Here is a 21,676-nt window from a genome sequence, read left to right on the forward strand (position 1 = left end):
GGGAGAGCCCATGAGATTCTGATGTAGATTCTCAGTATTGCAACCCAGCTGGTTACACTAAACAAATTTTTAAAAACCAAAGAAACCCATCAACGCATGACTGGCTTTTTTTTTTTTTTTTTTTAATTTTTTATTTTTTTAAACCAGGGTTTGTTGTCAGAGATCCTGCGTAAAGAAGAAGACCCTAGGACAGCTTCCCAGTCCCTCCTGGTAAACTTACGGGCAATGCAGAATTTCCTGAACTTGCCTGACGCGGAGCGGGATCGTATCTATCAGGATGAGAGAGAGAGGAGTATGAACCCCAACGTGAGCATGGTGTCTTCAGCTGCCAGCAGCCCAAGCTCCTCCAGAACACCCCAGGTAAGATGCAATCCCTTACTACCCGTTTGTTGTCTAGATAATTCTGGGAAAGGAGTTTTTTTTCCACCCTTGCCCTGTCTGTTGCTGCCCTTACCCAAATGAGTTGTGGAAAATCTTTTGTAAGGTTTTGGAGTGGCTGTTAAGAGACATTTAGTGGATGTCATTAAGACATGGTGATGATCATTCTACCTTTAATCAATGCTATAAGGCAAAACAGTATGTAATGTTAGTGCCTGAAGAGTGCATGTGGGCATTACATCCAGGCTGTTGATATATGTCCATTAAATGGCTATTATGGAATATGTTATGGAAAGACAGTGCATGTAGCTTTTTACCTGTGTCAGTTGCCTTCTTCAGAGCACAGGGAATTTCTGGGCTTCTGGTTCATATATGTTGCTATAAAAGTGTCTAGTGAACAGAATAGTGCATTAGGTAGATGTTGTTAGAAAATACTGTGCTCCATATTCTGCATAGGAAATGATGGTCCCTGCGTTAGAGGTTTTTACAAGTAAATGTCTGAGGTACAGAAAGTGGAGATGGACAGCGTGCTGGGAAGGAAGATGATGCTTACAGCTCCCAAGCAGCTGTTATCTCATTCACTGAACTGCTTGTGTTTATTAATGTGCAGTTGCCACCCACTCTTCCCTGGGTAGGTTGTTCTTTGCACTAAGAGCAAGCATCCACACACTACACTGTAATAGTCATCCCCCCCTTGTACCAGGCTGATGCAGTCCCACACATGTACTCTGCAAGGTGAGGGTGCTTGTACAGGGCTGCTGGTGAGTTCCTGTCATGACATTTGCCTGACTCGAGTCTGAAGTTTCTAACAGTACAGACATGATGTGTCAGTTCTAGCACTTAACTGATCTTTAGTAAATGGGCCCGTGTAACCCTTCTAATAATATCAATGATCACTTCTCATTGAATGCTCTAGTCACAGCTGCTAAAAGTAAGCAAGCAAGCAAGCAAGCACTGCTGGGGGGAGTGAAGTTTTACATTCAAACTGACTATCCTTAGAGAAGGTGTGTTGATTTTGTAGAAACTGTTGAGGTTGTTCAGTTTAAGCCAGACATGTACATTACCGAATACAAGATGTAAAGAACTGTTTTCACTGGAAGCAAGCTTATCCTGCCAACCCAAATTTGACACTGAATTTTCATTACCTGGGAAACTCATTGTATGCTCCTTATCTTTTTAGGTTAACTTTTGGTGAAAATAAATATATATAGGGAATTTAATAGTGGGTACACTGTTTTACTATTTAAATAGTGTAGCCACTTTCCACACTGGTATCAATTCATTAAAGAATTAGCTTGCTCCTGCTTACATTTATTTCAATAGGTTTTGTACTAGAATCAAGCACCAAAAGAAAATTGAGAGTTTAGATGCAATCGGGTGAGAAAAAAAATGGGATCTCTTGCCCCATTTTGTTCCTGTGTTGAAATATGCCGTTTTCTCATGCTCTAGCCACAGCTAGAACATGATTTAAAATAATGGAATTTTTTGCATGCCTTTGTAAGAGCTAAATGTTGCTAGAAAACCGTAGTCTGGAAGTATAAACCAGCACATATTTGCCTTATTTCAGCTCGAAGAATCCAATAGAATTTTGTGAGGTTTTTGATCAGCAAAAGCAGCACACAAAGGTTTGTGTACCCAGCGCTTGCCTTGTGCCCGCTGTGTAACATTTCCCCAGCCCTCAGAGGGCCAGCACCAGTCAGCACAGGTGCTGTTTTGACAACTTGGACACCTCTGCAAATGAGGCTCTTCCCAGCTCCCGGGCAGGCAGCACGGCTACTGCGCTTCCCCATATGCCTGCTCTTAGTTCTGAGAGACAAATGCCGTCCTCGCAGGCTCCCCAGGCAGCTCCCTTACCTACCCTGGAACGGGGTGCTCTGGGGCAGCAGTGCTGGGAGCTGTAGCAGCCTTGCAGGAGCTGTGTCAGTGTGCCAGAGAAGGTGATGGAATGGCAGTTGGAAACATGGTTTCCATAGATACCCATACCCTGCGGCAAGGCTTTGGGGATTGAGTGTGCTGGCTGGGAGAGGGATGGCAGATACCTGTGGAAGTGCTCGTGCTGGGGCTGTTGTGCAGGCAGGTGTAACCCAGCTCAGCTCTCCCTGACTCTGAGCCAGCCCCAAGCCACCCTCTTGTGATATCCCTGGCTCAGGACCTGCCTCAAGGTGAGAACAAGAGATTGATCCAGAAAATGGGGTACTGTTGTTGGGGGGAAGATGCTCTAAGCTGTTGGGAGTTGTTGTGTGCACACAGAATCCCCACAGTCAGGGGCTGGGCTGCAGTGCTCTGGCACTGTGGTTGCAAACACTTTTTCTTTTCCCCACTGTTGGCAATAAGGTGTTTCAATAGTGTCAAACTCCTTAATTATCAGGCTTTGAATCTAGACTTCTAACATTAAATACTTTATTTTACTGACTTTTGGTTGGTATTTGCCCTTCCTGTTTTGGTGATTAAATAAAAAATTAGCTTTCAGGGTGTGCAGGGCAGGCTTTTTCCTGATATCTGGCTGTGGACCTAGAAGTGTAGGAGACCCATGCAGGACGGAGTTAGATTTTAAATCTTTCTTTTACATGCTAATTTTGTTCTTCTCACGATCTCAGACATCCATAACAGCCTTTGAGGCCATGGTGACCTCAGCTGCTGTGCTAGCCAAAGGCTCCAGTGCCTGGGAAGACTTTTTTATATCTGACAAATCTCCATTAAATCAGTCCTGACAGACTTGGACAGTCCTTTTCCTTTCCATGAACTCTGTTGTTTTCTGTCTTACATTTCCCACAATTGCCCTAACTCTCACCTGTCTGTAAACATTGAATTTCAGAGCAGGGTGTCCCTGTCAGTCCCTGTGTTGCCCTGTCCCCAGCTCATGCCCTGTGGATGGGCAGTGGTTTAGCCCTGGCCTCCTGGAGCATGGTGGCTGTGCTCTGCCCCAGCTGCTGTCCAGCTGCCTCTGCCTGCACACGGGGCTGGCCTCAGGGAACAGGAAAATCTTACACCCTTTCTCTGTGTGTCCTGCCTGTGACAGGCAGGGAACAAGCCCAGAGCAGTGCCTGCTGAGCCTGGAAAGGGAGAAGACACAGGTTAGGCTTTATCTGGAAGCTGTAAGGAAGAGTGATTAGTCTGGTGTGTTGTCTTGACTGATTTTGGCTCCATTATTAATGTGGCCTCCATACAGAGGAGATCTCAGGAAGAAGAGGATTTGGAGGACAACAAAACAGAAGAATTTCAGAAGGTTTGGTTTTGCCTAGTTAACCTTCCTATTAACAAATAAACATTTGAGCACGTTTGCCTAGTTAAAAATTAACATTAGATGTACTCTAGCAGACTTCCCCTCTGACACAAAAACGGGATCCATCTGAAAAGGTTCATAATTGGGCCAAATATGAGGGTCACTGGGATGTATATGGGTGGTTTGGCTCTGTTGGGAACTATGAGCTTTGCCATTTAGGTTGTGTGCTTTCCTAAGACCTCTACATCTCAAGACAAAAGAGAGATTTTATATCAGTAACCCACGTTTCCCTTAAAAGGTTAAGGTGTGCAGTGATCAGCCCTGCTGTCTCTCCTCTTTGAGTCCAGGAAAGTCAATGGGATCTGTCTCCAAGGGGCAGCTGCTGCTGGGAGCACTCAGTGAGCAGCACACCACCCTCACTCCCTCTCCTGCCACTGCATCCTGGGGACCACCAGTGCAAGGGGCTTTAAAATGGACATCCTGTATCAGTCTTCTGAGCTGAATTGACAGAAGCCATGCAGGGGTAGTCCAGCCCAGGGAAAGCACGGGCAGCGTCCGTTATTGTCCTTCATTTGTCACAGAAGCTGATGGGAAATCATTCAATTAAAAGGAGTGCAGTGGAATACACAAAATCTCAATATGAGTTTAGGAGAATGAGGGCAGCACATCAAAGGCATGCCAAAGCCCAGCTTTATGAAATGATTTTATTTTTTTTTTTCATTTCCACTGATTTCCTAGGTGAAATTAGGTGACTGTCTGGCTAGCATAATGATGATAAGGCTGGGAAACCATACGTACTCAAGTGACATACGTATAGTTTTAATAAAGGATGAGGGAGACTTGAGGGAGTGCATTAAATTGAGTAATAATTTATTATTTAGAGACCTCTACCCATTTACTCATTTTTTCTGGGAGAATTGGCTCTTCCTCCAAGGTGTAGGCCACTTCTAGAGAGAGGGGGAGAAGGTAGAGCCTGGTGGCTGTGCTGCAGTAGCTGGCTGGCAAAGCCAGTGTCATTGTGTGCCTGCAGCCCGGTGCCCCAGCTACCTATCTTGTTGTTGAGCTGCTCAATAAACATGCTGGGAGAGGGAGAGGGGGAGGCTTGACAGGGCCTTGCATGTCCTATAGGAATGCACTGCAATTATTTCCAATCACAATTAACCTGATTAGAATAATGGACAGGAAGTGTCCCTCTGTAGCTAATGCAGTTTGGCATCAGCTGACTGAAATCCTTTGATAATTTCTGCACAGATGGCTGGGCTGAAAGCAGCACTTTTTTAATTATTATTTTCATGGTCTCTTGGTAGGCCAAAACCTCGACACCAACAACAGACCTCCCCATTAAGGCGGACAGTGCCAACGTCAACATCACAGCTGCCATTTATGATGAGATCCAACAGGAGATGAAAAGGGCCAAGGTATCTCAAGCTCTGTTTGCCAAAGTGGCTGCCAATAAAAGTCAGGTGAGTGGTATAGGGGATTTCATTGTTGTGGGGCTTTTTGGGGTTTTGTTTTTAAAGCAAGCTCCGGGTTTGGGACTAGATCCATCTCTTCTCCCACCAATAAAATTACATCTGTTCCTAAAATAATAATAATTTTCATCTCTGGGGAACCTGTCATGTTTGGCTTTTGCCTGCTTAAGTGTTGGCTTTTCCCTTTTAAAAGAGGCTGAGGAAAGGGTCAGTTCACAGCCAAGCTTTTCCTCCCCTTTTGTCCAAACATGTCTGTCTTTTCCCACGTGTGGTATATAACTTACACCTCTGCTAGTAGGACAAGGAACTTCCAAAATGGTGGGACCCTACTCATACAGCAGGTAATGAAATTGCTTTCTCAAGTGGTTAACTAAGGGAAGGCAATGGGAAACAGCATATTAGGCAGGTGTTTCCTTTTTAGCATGTTGTATGTGCTGCATACGCTATTGCCATGTGAATAATTCACATCGTATCCAATTATTTTTACAAAAAGGCATGAGAAGGCACTGCAGTGAGTTCTGCTGGATTCATTTCTACCTTGGGTGTAAAAAATACATGCGAGCAAGCCTAGGTCGGGGTGAAATTCTTGAAGAGAATCCATTAATTTAAAAATTTCATCCAGCTCTTTAAAAAAATATAATGCACCAGAAGGCATTTTATGGAAAGGAGGACAGACAGATTTTTTTGAAGGGCAGCAAGTGGATTGGAGATTGTTGGAAGGAATTCTTTACTCAGTGAAAAAAGCTGCTTCTGATCCTGGATGAAATTATTCAGTTCATCAAGGAGAGAGCATCAGTATGCACACAAAAAATGCACAAATGTGCACGTGGCAATGAGAGAGTGGGATGGAAGTATCTAGGTGCATGCACTCTGAAAAACACACACTTCACTCTGTGCAGGAAAACAACATTACAGTCACTAAAGCAGATGTAAAATAAGCAGTTGAAAGGCATATAAAGAAAGCATCAAAGGCTATCAAAGCACATGGGAGAGCCTTGTCCTTCTTACAGGTATTTGTGTCCTGACACAGGGAGATCTGATTAATTTTTCCTTCTTAAGGTAATAATTTCTTTTCTTTGTGTTTTGCTTTCTCTTGTCCGGGTAAGGGGGTTACACTCCCTCTACCCCCCAAACCAAATCCCAGGCTCAGTATGAAATACATAAAAGGAAAATACCATGGAACCCTCTTAAACTGTTAAATGCATAAAAATCTCATGTACCACATGGCAAAATATAATGAGAACTGGAGCTGTTAAACGAATAAAGCTGTTAAAAGCATAATGCCACTTGGCACAACTACTGTGCATTTAACGGTTTTCCACTGTGTAATAAATGACATATGTGGTAAACGTGCAGTAAATATAAAAACTGCACAATTGATTTTGCAAACGTGCCCCTTATTCTTTGCTCCATGCAGATATCAAAGTTCCACCCAGAATCCGGACTGGACAGCTTTTAATAAGGAGTGTTTTAAAGCAGACCGAATGCCAGCCTCTCTGAGGTTTGGCTTAAAATTGCCTGCAAGCTTCCTGTCATTATACCCAGAGGCTTCTTGAAATAGAGAGGGACTGAACCACCCAACAATAATTTGGGTGGCTCACCAGCTTTGGTCTGTGCCAGCTTGAGTGCACTTCTCTGGCAGCATTGCACACCAGCGCCAAAACAAAAATAAGATCTGTAGTCTTTCACGTGGAAAAAAAGCAGGGCTGATTCTGAACACCAGATGCAAAAGGTTAAGAACAGGATCCACAAATGTTATTGTTTAAAGCAGAGTTACTGCACATAAAGGTTTTGTTTCTTCAGCAGCAGCGAATAAAGAAGTGTTTCTGAGGCTGATGTTTCTTTTGTTTCGCAGCCTTGCCAAAGCAGTTCTGGCTCCCTGGGATGGCCCAGCATTCGCCATGCTGAGATGTCATAGCGCTCTGCTGGAGCATGAAAGTGGTTTATGGGGGCACTGGAAGCAGGGACAGAGGAAGCCACAGCCAAGAACCACTGTGGTTCAGGGCCACCCCCTGCCTCAAAGCCCACCTGTGTGCCTGCCCCAGCCTGGCTTGGTGTGCCTGTGCCGCTGGCTGGGGAGCTCTGTGGCCCGGAGGAGTGCCAACAAGCAAGGGCACAGCTGCCTGCATAGGGGAGAGCCACGGTGGCATGGTCAGCCTTAGGTCTGGCTCGTCTGAAAACTAGCAGTTGGGTGTTCCCAACGCTTTGCACAGGCCAGCTGTGCCAGTTGTGGAGATTTCTGGTGAAAATGCTGCTGATTTCAGCAGCTGAGTTACATGGTGGGAAGCACTCATTGAAAACTGCCCATGTTTGCAGAAGAGAGAGTTTGAAAGGGGGGAAAAAAGAGCTAGTCTGAGGCTTTGCTTGGACTCTCCGCCAAGGTTCGTTCACTTGCTATTCTCCACAGGCCTGGCTTGTGTTGTGTTGGCTTCCTCTATTATTCCCTCACCCCAGACTACTGAGAGGCTTCCAGTTTGCTAACAAGGCATGTGTTATGTTGGGCGCTGCTGTTCTGTCAACAGCAATCCACGGTGCTGTGAGATCTTCACAGTTTTAGCAGGCAGTGAATCTCCGACAGGGATGTTTTGACATTTTATACGCAGGGCTGTGTGTCATGTACCCGAGAGAACATCCAGAGGCTACAGAGACCTCGTTTCCTCTTCTGTCTCTGTACAGGAAGAGTGGTACCCACTGAGAACAGTTATTTCAAGAGGCATCATCTACTGGTGGAGTTAATTGATCTCTAATTTAACAAGTAACCATCTTCATTCTTAAGTCATGGCAGTGTCTCAGCAACTGAAGAGAAGGGCAGTTTCTAGAAACTGAGGTTGCAAATCACAGAGCCCACAAGTCAACATAAAGGCAGGTTTCTGGGCCTTATGGAGGTACCAAGGCAGTATGGTGAGGATTCCTTAAGAGAATACACCTTCATAAAGATTTCAAGCCATTCATTTTAGTCATTGACTTATTTGTCACTTATTCACCTCAATATGCATTTTATTCCTTGCAACTTATATCTAGATCTTTTTAGCCTTTGTGAAGTGTTGTGCATCCCTTTGTATTTTAAGCCAGCAGGAGCTGAGAGCTCAGTGCCCTCACAACACAGCCTCCAAAGCTGCCCTCCTATTTTAGTTGTCAGCTGTTAGGGATGTACCTGATGGACAGCAGGATTGTCTGGAGGTACTGCCTGCTAGTGCCCTTTCAGTGGCTAAACCTGGGAGCTGTATTAGCACATTGGGACTGTTTCTGAGTGTAGCTGAAACACCAGGGTATGGTTTCTGGTCTACACTTCAGGTTTCTCTGGTTATATTTCATACACAAGAAGACAGGTCTCTGGTGTGCTCTTTCAGAGAGGTTTGGTGGCCTGTGTGTATGCAGAGCTGGGCAGTGGGACAGGCAGAGACATTGGATTGTGTTTGGATTGTTGGTTTTACAGCTGGCTTCTACATTAATTCTGCAACTGTTCCACAGTACAACTCCAGGAAAACCATTTCCCCATGACCGTGTGACTCAAATGCTGTGCAGCAGTATCTCCCCTTTGACCTCTGCTGGTGAGAGTCCTGTCAGAGGCTGTGCTGTGCTCAGCAGATATTTTTTTTCTTAGTCTTTCAAATTGGGTTTAGGTATGTAGTTCTGTTTGTAGTAAACAATGACTATCAAATTAAATAAATAATAGTGGGCACTGCTGGCTGGAGCCATTGTTGACAGTCTGAAGGAGGGCAGAGTTTGTGTGAACATGGAGATCAAACTTCCCACAGCTCTGCCAGGGCAAGAGACTCTTAATCAGCCTGGGGTGGCATGGGGAAGCATGTTGCTGGGGATCAGGCCTGGGAAGGGCAAATGGAACCTCCACCTGTCCAATGAAAACAAAAAGTATAGCCTTGAAACTGAAATTCTTTTCAAGGGACCGGAGTTTATTCCAGTTGGACAACAATAAAGCAAAAGAGATCCCTTGGAGCAACGTTTGGAAAAATGTTAAGGATCAGTCCCTGTGTTGTACTTTTACCTTGTTGAAAAGTAACCAAACAAACAATAAACTTGATGAGGGTTTGAGTTTGGGGGAAGAAATGCCCTTCAGCTGAGGCCCTTGTTGTGAAAAAAAACCCCAGGCCTATGGATGAAAATAACTATGACAGTTCCTTGCCTTTCCTCTGACTTCCCTTTTTCAGGATCCCTGCCTCATTTCCAGGCCAAGGAGGTTGTTAGCCCCCAGCAGGATCCCATGCTTGGTGGGACTCCACACTGTGGCCCCCTTCCCATGCCCTTACCTCCTGCTCGTACTCCAAAAACGAAGTACAGGAACTGCAAGAGGAATGAGCAGTGTCACTTTGAGGAAGGATCAGCTTTTGAAACCCTTAATTTCATCCCTTCCTCTGTTTCCTTCTCAACCTACATTCCCTTGTATTCATTTGATAGGATGGGATGCCTTCTCTCTCCCATTTAGCTTATAATAGGTGTTTTCTTTGGCCTTAAACTAATTAGCTTCTGTGATGATGAACAGCAGCTAGAAAAAGCAGCTGGTGGTGAGGATGGTGGAGTGTGTATAATGTGTGCATACAGGGCACTTCTTACAGCCTTAGCTCAGTGCCTTCTTTATGATGCTTTGAATCTTTGCAGCTGGGGTGTGTCTGTTGTGTGGATATTTTGATGTTCCTGTCACATATGGAGGAAATGCAGAAAGACATTTCTCTCCTTGACCAAACTTAGAATTTCTTCTGTGTATCTTTGGACTGAGCTTCTTTTTCACAGACTTGTATATCACAGTGTGACCTCATCCAGGATGAGAGGAATGGGCTCATATGAACCTCATGGGGTTTGACAAGGCCAAGTACAGTGTCCTGCACCTGGGTCAGGGCAAGCCCAGGATCAGCACAGGCTGAGGGATTAAGGGCATTGAGAACGGCCCTGCCAAGAAAGACTTGGGGATGCTAGTAGGTGAAAAGCTGGTAAAGAGCTGTGGAAGTGCACTCTTAGTCCAAAAGGCTAACTCTGTCCTGGGCTGCAGTCAAAGCAGCATGACCAGCAGGTTGAGGAAGGTGATTCTGACCCTCTGCTCTGGTGAGACCCCACCTGGAGCACTGCATCCAGCTCTGGGGTCCCCAGCCTGGGAGGGATTTCAGCTGTTGTTGGGGCAAGTCCAGAGGGGGCCACGAAAATGATCAAATGGCTGAAGCACCTCTCCTGTGAAGTCAGGCAGAGAGAGCTGGGGCTGTTCAGCCTGGACATGGAAGGGTCCAGGGAGCCTTCATTGCAGCCTTGCAATATTTAAATGGGAATTATTTAGCTAGGCCTGTTGTGACAGGTCAAGGGGTAATGGTTTGAAACTAAAATAGAGTAAATTCAGAAGAAGAAACTTTTTACAATTCGGGTGGTGAAACAGTGGAACAGGCTGCCCACAGAAATGGCAGATGCCCCATCCCTTGAAACATTCAGGTTGCTCAGAGTCCAACCTGATCTATTGAAGATGTCCCTGCTCATTGTAGGGGGGTTGGACTAGAGACCTTTAAAGGTCCTTTCCAACCTAAACTATTCTGTGAAAGTATCTGCAGCAGTGCACTGGCCTCTCAGCAACTGAATGACTAAGGGACAGTGGTGGAGCTGGGACTTCACTCACAAAGTCCTTGGCAGACCCGGGAGCTGATGGTGGGCTGCTTGCCCTAACCACAAGCCCACACGTTCTCTCTAGTGTGGGGAGAAGCTAGTTTGAACTTGGAATGCTGGAAGTTTCCTCAGTGCACAGCATCCTTCCCTCTGAGGCCAAGAGTTCTAAGCAGACTTGCTGTTCCCATGACTCTAAGGTACTTCAGGACTCATGTATCTCATTCTTTTTTTTTTTAGTAATTTCATGCTTTATGAGGCTGGTGGGAAACTGGGCCTCATGAAAGTGCTTTGCATTTTCTGGGGAGGAAAAGTACCAAGCATTTCAGAAAATCCAGACTGTTGAGTGATTAACCTTGAACTATATCAAAATTCTCCAAGTAAAGCTTCTCAGGTTCAGTCCCCCTCCCCCGGCTCTCATCAAGAATTCATTGAAGCCATGACAGAACTCTCCATTACAGTTAGTCTTTTATCCATTTCAGCTTTCTTGATTAGGTTATCTTGAATCATTAGGGGGTTTATTTATTTTAATAGACACTTATTGGATTCATGGTAAGAGAGTTGGGCGACTAAGGAACAAGAGCTGAATATCATCTAGCTCATTTTGCACTGTAGAGTCCCAAACTAAGCAGAGAGAAGAGATGCTGAGGAAGTTTGTCCAGAGGACTCCTGTGATCCCACAGGAGGTGGAAAGGGAGCCTTCTCTGAAGAGTGCATTTCTTTACTAATCTTTCAAGACTTGCGTCAATCATTGCTGCTTTTTTTTCCTTTTGTCACATATGTTGACATTTTCTGCACTGATGATGTGGGTGAGGAAACGGCCTTTTACATTTATTTTTGAGATTTATTCCTGAATCACTCTTACTAAAAACCTCTTCATTTGCCTACTCATGCTTTCACTGGAGACCTTAGAAAATGTCAGTGCAGACAACTGTATTGTTATTATTGTTGTTATTATTGTTATTAATTTTAATGTAAGTGCAGGGAAACACAAGGTCAGTTAAGCTGCAGGCTTATCCATGCTCAAAGCAGAACAGCTGCCTGTGACTAAGTCACCGTGGACACCCAACTGCCACCTCCTGCAGTGGCTTTTGGCAAAGTGTAAACACGGGCCTGTACCCCAGCATGACTGTGAGCCTGAGCTCTTCCCATGTGCCTTCTTTGTCCTTGGTCAGAAATTTGGTCCTTGGCAGGCTGCAGGGCAGCAGATCTGCAGGCAGCAGTTTTGGGGGTCAGTGTGTTAGTGCACATCTGTCCTGCGTGCTGGAAAAACTGACCTTACTGTAGTCTGGTACATCTGGCTGCCCTGCTCCAGGGTAAGCCCAGCAAAAGTGAAAGGGTCAAGCTGCTGAACAGGTCTCTGGGATAAGTGACAGAGATATGGCTCAGGATTGCTGCACCAGCTCGCTGTCCTTCAGGGGGTTTGAGGACACCGAGCCTCACACTTTCTTGTTCTAAGCATGCTTTTTCTTTAGCAGCATAAAAGCACAATGGGAATGGCTGGCCTTCTGCAGATTTTTGTTGTTGTTTGCTTAGCTATGTGGAAATGTATTTGATTGGAAGACAGAGGGGTTAAAAATAGGACATTAATATGATATTATTTTTTTTAATCAAACGAAATGCTTAGAAAATGTTTATCTTGTCTCATGAGAACAACAAAAATAGAGGCCACCACTTCTCTGCAGCTCTCTTTAATGAGCTAAATTGGACTGCATTCTCGATGCCTCTAGAAATTCTGGGGTGAAATGAAGGAAGTTCTGAGCAGAATTCCTTGAAACCACAAGCGCTGGGTGTGCCTGAATGTAGTGCCAAAAGCATCCTTTAATTGTGCTGTTTTTCCTCCTCTTATTTTTAATGGAAGACATTCCCATTTGAGAACCTTAGAAGCTGACATTAAGGGCTGGATTCTGCCACCCATAGTGACACTGGTGTGTATCAAGCTCTGGTAACTCTGGCAGCCAAGGGGGCTGTTTGTGTGGTGGAGTGAGAGCTGTGATGTGCAGAGGAGGCAGGACCAGAAACGCAGCATCTTACAGGTCTGGGGAGGGGTGTGTTATCAGTTAGATTTTTCAGAATATGTTCACAGAAGTTGTATTTACTTGTAATGCAGTGAGCTCAGATGCTGTGGGTGAGTGGGGGAAAAGGTGGTGAGATAGTATCTCCTGCACTTTTCCTTCTTCATGCCAGTAAATGTAGCTGTAGATGAAAATTCACTGTGAATGGCTGTAGCTACAAAAGTTTCTGTATGTTAGCGTTTCTTAAATGAAATAATTCTCCTGGAAAGCTCTGTGTAACATACACAGACCCCAAAGAAATAAATAAAACAAAATTTAAAAATTGTAACCAAAAAACGCCAAGTTGAGATTTTTAGCAGTAAAAGGAGATTTTGTGTATTAATAATTCATGAGTTCTCATTGAACATGCACGAAGAAACGGTGCTATTCAATAGAGAATACTGTCATCTGTCACTGTTTTATTTGACATTTACACTTTTTTTTTTTTTTTTTTTTTTTTTGCCTGGTACTGCAAAACTTTCTTGGATGGCGTGCTAAGATTATTTAAATAAATAATTAAAAAAAGCCCATGCAGACTTTTCATCTGTGCATGGGGAAGGCGGATACTTGCAGCCATAAAGAACATGTGAGTAAGCTGCAGCACGCTGTGTTTTCTCACATATTAGTCAAAGCTATTGCCTAATAAACAGCCCCATAGATGGATAGAGAGGGTCTTGAATGAATGCTTGAATAAAGAGAGGGAAGGATAGAAAAAGAGTAGTGAAAGGACAGACTTGATGCAGATAAGTGTACACATGCACGCAGTGGGTATGCGTGTGTATGTGTGGGGGTGAGCGAATAATGGCTCTTGTGAAGAAAGCTGACACAAATACATTGCAAAAATAAATATTTATAAATGGCGTTGGGGGAGATGCAGTCTCGCACAACGTGAGAGAAGACAGGGCATTTAGCACAACGACAATTCAGTTAGGCGCACCTTGCAATTTCTTGCTAATATTAGGCTCGTGGAAATCTTTCTGCTCTGTAGGTTAGTTATTATTTATAAAAATCACAGAACCAGCTGATACATTCATAAGCTAATTATTGTAGCAGCTGGGTACACATGGTGCAATATGTCTGAGGCTGTGAAGTATCACAGATTTCTTGGGGCCTGCTGTGGTGGGGGTGTGCTGTTGAAGGCTAGATCCCTTAATCTGATCAGCCAAGCAAATACTTTGTGGGGAAACTGGATTAATATCTCTCTAAATACCACGGATGTGCTTCACCTTCAGAACCAGGCTCCTTTAAACGTGCCATTAGCTTATCTCCTTTGGGGAATGGAGAAGTTCTCAGGTGTCCTCGGGATGGCGGGGTCCTTGCCTGGTGCCTCCCTTTGCCAGAAATTAATTTGGTTTGCTCATGTCTGCACACATGGTCACACTGCAGTCTAATCTTTTCCCTAATAGCTCCAAGGTCAGGACCTCGCATGTTGCCAGGCAAATTGAGCGCTATCCTTCTTAAAGACTAATGGCAGCGAGTGCCTAGTCCGTAATGAGGCCTGTAGTGTTGCTCTAAGTGATTGTAATGAGCGCTGATTAGAACGGGACAGATAAATCAGAGCGCGGCACTCACCGTCGGGCTGCCCGGAACAGCCCTGGGAAGGGGACGTGGCCCTGCCGAGCTGGGCCTGGGTTCTGCCAGAGCCAGGCACCCCATCCTCTCACAGCTCTGCCCAGCAATGGGCTCCAGCTCCACCAGCTGCAGGGCTTATCCTGTGTTTTCTGCTACGCGATGGGTGTTCGTGCTGCGGCAGCCCCCGGGAGGTGTTAAACACACCTGCTTGAAACATCCTGAAAGAGTTCAGTTGGAGACTTACTCAGATCACTGAAAACAGGGAACAACAGAATTTTTTTTTACTACAGATGGTTTACTTTCTGTTTCAAAATTTATTTCCTTGACATGGAGGAACCCCTGAGAAAACATTGCAAAGCTGGGAGATTTTCTTCCTATATTTTCTCTAAAAGAGACAAAGTTTTGGAGGATTTCTGAGCAGTGGAAGGAGGACAGTTGAGGGTAAAGGATGTAGCCAAACCACATTAAAATGCAGACTTTACCTGGCTGAGAGATTGCCCAAATACCAATCAGAACACTTTTAAAATACAACACAGAGGGTTTTTTTCCCCTAAGAAAATTATTATATCTCTTGTTTTCATCCTTGCCCCCCTACCCCCCAGCCCTCCAAGTTTATTGCAAGAAAAGATCAGGTCTGCACAAATGTGGCCTCTCACTTGTAAAAACAAGGCAGTGTTGTGTTACAGATTAGTTTATAAATCCCTGGTGGCTTCACAGTTCAGTGCCTACAGCTGCTGCAGATGGGCCTGGGTTTTTGTCTCTTCGCTGTGCTGCAGCCGGCAGTTGAAGGAGAAAATGGAATGATCAGGTTATTAACATGTAGGCCGTGAGGAAGAGGCTGCACAATGAGAACAGCTGGTGTTGCTGTCTTGGCTGATGCAGCGGAGATAATCAAATCTTGCCTTTTTTGGGGGGGGTGAAGGCAGAAGACACAGTGGAGAGTAACACAAACAACGGCTTATGATATTATACACGGGGTTTAGAGTGCACGGTAGAAGTTGTCAATGACTTACAAGTTGTTACACAAAAAAGCAATACCAAAAAGCCCCCCTGTGGGCTGGTAGTGAACCTGGCTGTTCAGCTTGCTCTGGTCACTGTTCAGAAAAACACAATTTTGGCTACTTCTTGTACCAAACATTTTTAACATTGATCAAGCTATCTTTTAGGTATTGTAAGGTGCCTGTCAAAATGGTGTCAGAATGCGGAGCTGTAGCTTGAAAATGATGGGTTATAAAGCTACTAGGTAAAATATTTTGACAGGAGTCAGTAAGGCGCGTTGACAGCATCCTCGGCATTATCTTCTCATCTGCTGTCATTTGCATTGCGTCTCCCGTGCAGGCACAGGAGGGAAGCCACTGTCCCCAGCCCCAAGTGGGCCGGCTGCTGGCAGGCAGGACGGGCTGGCTGTGTCCCCAGGCCACGCAGGAGAGCCTGTCCCCTGCCTCACCTGCTGGGGACTCTGGGTCATGCTCGGCACACGCAGGGTGTCCTCGCCCCAGCAGCTCTTGTCCTTTGGCTGTCCTTGCCCTCGGGGTTCAGGGTCATTCCCTCTTCCTGGATGCTTTCACCTCAGAGGTCGGAGCAGTCGGTCCCTGTGGAGGGGTCCTACAGCTCCTTCCATATAACAGTAACCTTTTAAAGGCATTTCAAACTAACCTTAAACAAGACAGCACAAATAAAATATGCTCTTACTATGATCTGTAGTTGGGTTTAGAGTTACCTCTGCCTAGGGTCTTGGTGTCTTTAGTAACTTCTGCATGACCCTGTTTTCTGCTTTTGTGCTATTCTCGAGGGTTCCCTTTATGTAAGGCTACATCTTCTCTTAGATTTTATTATTTAAAGATGTAAAATTTTAGTGGGGTTCAAAGCTGATTTGCTTACACAGTGTAAGCAAATCAGAAGTCTTGATAGTATATTCTAGCCTTTTGGAATTGTGTTGAATTTCTGGTTCTGTGGCTGCAGGTTGCAGTGAGGATTGTTAGCAAGTCTCAGGAGTTACACCTCCTTTTCTTTTGCTTGGATGAAGAAATGAACGGACTCTGAAATGGAAGTGAAGAAGCATTTCTGTTTCATCTTTGCTATTCTGTAGGGAAAATATTTATATCTGAGCATTTTGAACACACTGTGAATATGATGAGGACAAGGCACTGTTTTTTGCTAAGCACCGCTGCTTGTTTCCGTTTTTCCAGCTTGCAGGAAATGGAATATATCACAGATTTGTCGAGACCAAATGGCAGCTTGGGGTGCTGGGGGTTTATGTGTGAGATGAGACCAGCAAAACTTCCAGCCCAGAGCTTTAAGTGTAGCTGACCTCCTGCTCACACCTGGTTCTTTGGTGCTCGGTGAATTGACTGTGCTGTCTCTACCCTTGCAGGGCTGGCTGTGTGAACTGCTGCGCTGGAAAGAAAACCCAAGCCCGGAAAACCGCACCCTCTGGGAGAACCTCTGCACCATTCGCCGCTTCCTGAACCTTCCCCAGCACGAGAGGGATGTGATCTATGAGGAGGAGTCCAGACACCACCACAGCGAGCGGATGCAGCACGTGGTGCAGCTCACCCCCGAGCCTGTGCAGGTCAGAGCACTTCTGCCTCCTCGGGGTGGCTGTGTGGGAGGACTGGGGTAGTACTGGGGGTTTCGAGAGTGCAGCATGGAGATGGGCTTTTTATGGATTGACTGAAACTTCAAAGTACTTCTGAAATGACCATGCTGAGCATTTTGTGAGGAGTGGGCCTTTGTTTCACAGCCTCATTGGGATTGTTTTGCTCCTCTGTACGTTTCTGACTAGTATGAATTTTTGGTTGCACACCCTTGTTCTACTCTCGTCTCAGGTATTAGTAGAATGAGAAAAAAATACAAATATATGTACGGAAAACCAGGTGAAAATACAGACTTTCTTCTTTGCAATTCCAACTTCAGTCAGAAGAGAAACTCAGATTGATGTGTATTCCTAATAACTAGTAATGCATGTCACAAACTCAAACATCTCCAGATGGTCAAGAGAGGCTCAGGAGACATTTCTTCAATCTAAAAAGCTGAGACAACACCTTCCACAGCAGCCCTGCTTCCCTTCAGCCCTCCAGTTCAGCCCCTGGCACTCGGTACCACTCACTTGCCACCAGATTATGTGACCACTCTGGGGGTTGTTTGTACTGTGCATTTCTCTGATGATCTTGCAGCTCCTCCTCCCACCTTAACTCTCCCCATGTTTGATGGTGTATTTCTCTGAGGATCTTGCAGTTCCTCCTCCCACCTTCACTCTCCCCATGTTTGATGGTGGATTGCACTGCTTTGCTACACTTGCTGTGAATCTTGGCATTCAGCCTCTATTCTTTGTTGCTGCTCTTACACTGCTACCACTGCTGCCGGCTATCTTGCCCCCTTTTTTCTAAAGGCAAGATGTTTCTCTGTCTTGTCCTGCCCATCTGAAACATGTAGGTCTCCCTCACATTAATTATTGCCTAGTTCAGACCCTTTTGTCTCTTATGCTAACTTCTTTTTCCTTGCTTTCCATTGTGTCTTTGCCTAAAAGAAAAAAAAACCCTGTTTCCTTGGGTTCAGGTTCTCAGGGCTGTAAAGAAGGGGAAGCCCTCTAAGTAATTAATTTAGCAAGTTCTGTCTTCCACGTCCCAAAGTATTTATGGGATCTTGGAACCAAGAAGCTGCAAACAGGTAAAGAAAGGGCCCAAGCTAACATGTGGAAGACAACTAGACCTCTGTAGACTTAAACATATTAACCCAGTTCTGATGCACAGAGCAAGTAGGAATATCCTCTAAGGGACACAAAAAGTTTCCCTGGGATCTTGTGAGTGACCTTGATGATTAGCCTACTTTCCAAAGCCTTCTGCACATCACTGTTCTGCATCAAGCAGGTTGGCTCTTGTGAGTGACATGTTACACTGTGCTGGAACGCTGTGCATTTGTATTTGTCAGCAAGTTACAAAGCCATGGATTAATTATTTATTACAGTCAAAATATGAAAAATGAAGAAAAATAAATGGAACCAGCTGGCAACTTCATACAACAAAACTCTGGAGACTGGTATGCACTTGATACAGTAGGCTTGTGTTTTGGGGGTGCTGCATTTTAAAGCTATGCTTGCCCATCCAAAAACCCCAGTAGGTTTCTGAGTGGCATGCAACCAGTGCCAGGCACAGGAGATCTGCTGTCCACCTGCTCCCTACTGTCAAAAGATACCCAAGACTAAGTAATTTTTGCATAGTTTTCAGTCTCTGGGACTTGAATTGTTTGGAGAAGCAAGGTTTGTTTTTTAGCTTTGCTGCAAGGGTCACTATTAGGTAATTAGCCATGAAGAACCAATGACAGCAGCCAGAGATGTAAAGCTGAGGTCCTCACACTTGCAGTCATTGGAGATTTTGTGACACTTTACATAAGGGTAGGGGTCTTGGGCCCTGCTCCTGGCTGAACTCCAGGCCAAGTAATTACATTCTGCCTATCTGAAATTCCCCCTGTAGAGTCAAGTGGGAAAGCAACTCTCATTTCCTTCTCAAAGCAGTGGCGGGTGCAGAATGTCTGCCACGGTGCCTGTCTGCATTTTAGCAGGGGGTGAAAACATCCAAGAGCTGCAGTCACCGACCTACTTTGCTTTGCAGGTTTGCTGGTGAGAAGTGTGCTGTAAGTCAAGCCCTTACCTGCAGCCTGATAGCAAAGTGACAGCCCTTTGAAGAAGATACAAGCAGCAGTGCTGTGAATAACAGCAGGTGCAGACCTATAACATACAAGCAGGCAGGATCTTACCTCTGTTCTCTCTCTCTGCCCAGCCCATCTTTCTCTTTGCTCTGATGGCTTAGGTGTGTGTATGGTAACTTCTCTCTGATGCTTGAGTCTTCCTGCTCTTTCAGCTGAGACTGGGAGAGCCTGAAAGCAGGCTGTCCCACACTGCTGCCAGACTTCCCAGCCACCATGACTTAACCCTGTCTGGGCTGGGGACATCCCCCTGGCAGACTTGGAAGGATATCCTAGCTATCATCACAAGAGGCATGACCAGGCAAAAGATGTGGCCATACTGCAGCCTTTTCATCAGTATGGCTTCTTGGAAATGGCAAAGATATCATTGTGATGTGTTTTGTGTAGCTCACTTGCTGCTTACAGGGTTGGGGACTCTTCAAGTGAGGGAATTACCCCAAGGCCAGATATGGTTTCTGTCTTCTGTAAGGCAGGGTGTGCTCAGTGGGGCAGTTGTGCTGTAGGAGATCAGCTGGACACAGGCTGGTTCTTCATGTTTTAAGAGAATGTTGTTTCCTTTGTGAGATTCTTGCTCTCACTGGTTTGGTATTACTAGCCTGCACCTCACTGTTCAGCTTTAGGCTCAGGGTTTTAAAACCAAACGTTTATTTTTCTCTCTTCATTAGATTTTTCCCATCAGCCATATATGAATCGATTTAATCAATTATTTTACTCTTTCTGAAATGAATAATGTCTACAGTGGAAGCTGAGTGTTTAAAAAATTCCTCCCTGTATACTTGATTTGTTTGTTATTGTGCTGAAGAGTCATAAAATGTGAACCCTGTGGAGCTCTGTGACATGGCTGTGTTCTCTGGCAGCACTGGGTGTGGCCATGTGGGCATGTCAGGGTGTGGATTTTCCTTCACACACTGGTTATGGGGCATCCATGCTACACCTGCATGTTGCTGTGCATTCAGGCTGAGCTTGCCACAGCCTCTCTTTTGGTTTTTAAGGAAATTGAGGTGTCCATTAAGAGGCTCTCCCTCCATTCCATGCAGTGGTGTAATAGCAAAGTGCTGGTAGGAAAAAGAGCAGTGAGGTTGTTGCTAGCTGGGGTACCATAAGGACATCACCTCTGAATTACACAGTGCCTGAGCCACAGGTTCCTGGAGGGTGGGAGGGTGTCCTGGAAAGCATTGTTACATTTTGGCTGTGTTCTTACCCTCTCCCATCACTACCAGCAGGAGTGGGATCCTGGCTGGCCCTTTGATCTGGCCTGGCCTTTAGCAGTGTGCAGAGTACTCCCTTTGCAGCAAGCAGTCCTCATGCTTCTGTGTTTAGCTCCCTGCTCTGCAGAGGTGAGCCTTCCTTCCCTGTCTTACTTTCCATCCCTTGCTAAATCCCACCATTCCCTGGCTGTTTGCTGGCATTGGACCTTTCTGGAGTGTTAATGCTGACAAGTGCCTGCAGCTGCTTCCCATTGCCAGCCAGGGATTCCGTGTTTGTTACAGACATGCTGGGACACAGTAAATCTAATTTCTCTCCCTTCTCCCACTGTTTGTCTGCTGTGTCCAAGGTGACCACTCCAGAGAGTAACCATCTTGCCTGGCACTTTAATATAGTGTTAATTCATTGTTAATTGCTGGGGCAGAGAAACCTGACTCCATTGGGAAGGCCATGAATCAGGCTGTTGTCTCTGGAGTGTCTGGGTGGGTAAGATGGTTCTCTGGAGTAATGAGCCACCACTGCAGCAAAGGACCTTCTCTTCAGAGAATGTGGGAGCCTTGCCTCTCCTTTTCTCCAAATTGACAAGTAGATCTGAAGGTAGAAGGTACAGATGTGTTTAAGAGCAATCAAATGTGGCTTTCTGATACACTGTTACTTCTGTCACTTTTAAAAAATGACATCCCTCCACCCTTTTATTTCTCAGAAGCTTTGATTCAGACAAATCTGGCAGTATATAATTGTTCAGATCATAAATTGTGGAGGAACATTAGTAAATAAAAGAAGGCATGGTAAAAAGCTCTAGGAAAGCTCTTCTGTGTTGTGTGTTCACTGCAAACATTGTAATCTCTCTTTAAATATGCAGAAAATAACACAGCACAGAAGTAAATGAAATACTGATTTTATAATTTTGTGAGGGATAGAAGGGAATGAGTATTTTAGAAATAACAATGAAATACAAAAGTGCAGAACATGGAGCCCTTATAAAAATGGGTCAAGGCAAGTGGCGATGGCAATCCAATGAAACTAATTTCATATTCTCTTTCTAGAAGTAATAAAGAGGGGGATGAACACCACATTAATGCTTCCTAATGAAATATCTGGTTCTAAATAATGTCTTGGAGTTCATGGGTCACATAATGCATAGCTCACAGATGGAAAAATCAGTGAGACTTGAAATTTCTTTAAAAATAATATTAATTAATAATACTTAGGAAATCTTAGATGATAAGTGAAGCAAAGCTGTGTTATTCCATAGGGTACCATGGTGTCCTTAATGATCCATAGGATGATGTGCACAGTGAGGTTTTGCTGTGTTTGTCTGAGTTACACTGGGGGATTTTGCATACTGGAAATTAGGACTGAGCTGTCTGTGAGACTTGGACAAAGATTACTTTCCCAAACTGTGCTAGCTCTCTGAGTCTGGTCCTTACTGTTTTGATACACATTTTTTGCGGGGATGCTGTGCCCTG

At 45.0% G+C, this 21,676-nt stretch overlaps 1 protein-coding gene across 1 annotated transcript in view; it reads left to right on the plus strand.

Annotated features, from left to right (window-relative positions):
* Positions 1 to 21,676, plus strand: part of SATB2 (SATB homeobox 2) — a 126,586-nt gene that overhangs the window by 86,566 nt on the left and 18,344 nt on the right. The window contains exons 8-10 of the mRNA XM_059853355.1: positions 148 to 360; positions 4,909 to 5,064; positions 16,672 to 16,869. Of these exons, the coding sequence (XP_059709338.1) occupies positions 148 to 360; positions 4,909 to 5,064; positions 16,672 to 16,869 (567 nt within the window). The remainder of the gene's footprint in view (positions 1 to 147; positions 361 to 4,908; positions 5,065 to 16,671; positions 16,870 to 21,676) is intronic.

This window comes from Haemorhous mexicanus, chromosome 8, assembly GCF_027477595.1.
Source record: "Haemorhous mexicanus isolate bHaeMex1 chromosome 8, bHaeMex1.pri, whole genome shotgun sequence".
In the NCBI taxonomy this organism is placed as follows: domain Eukaryota; kingdom Metazoa; phylum Chordata; class Aves; order Passeriformes; family Fringillidae; genus Haemorhous; species Haemorhous mexicanus.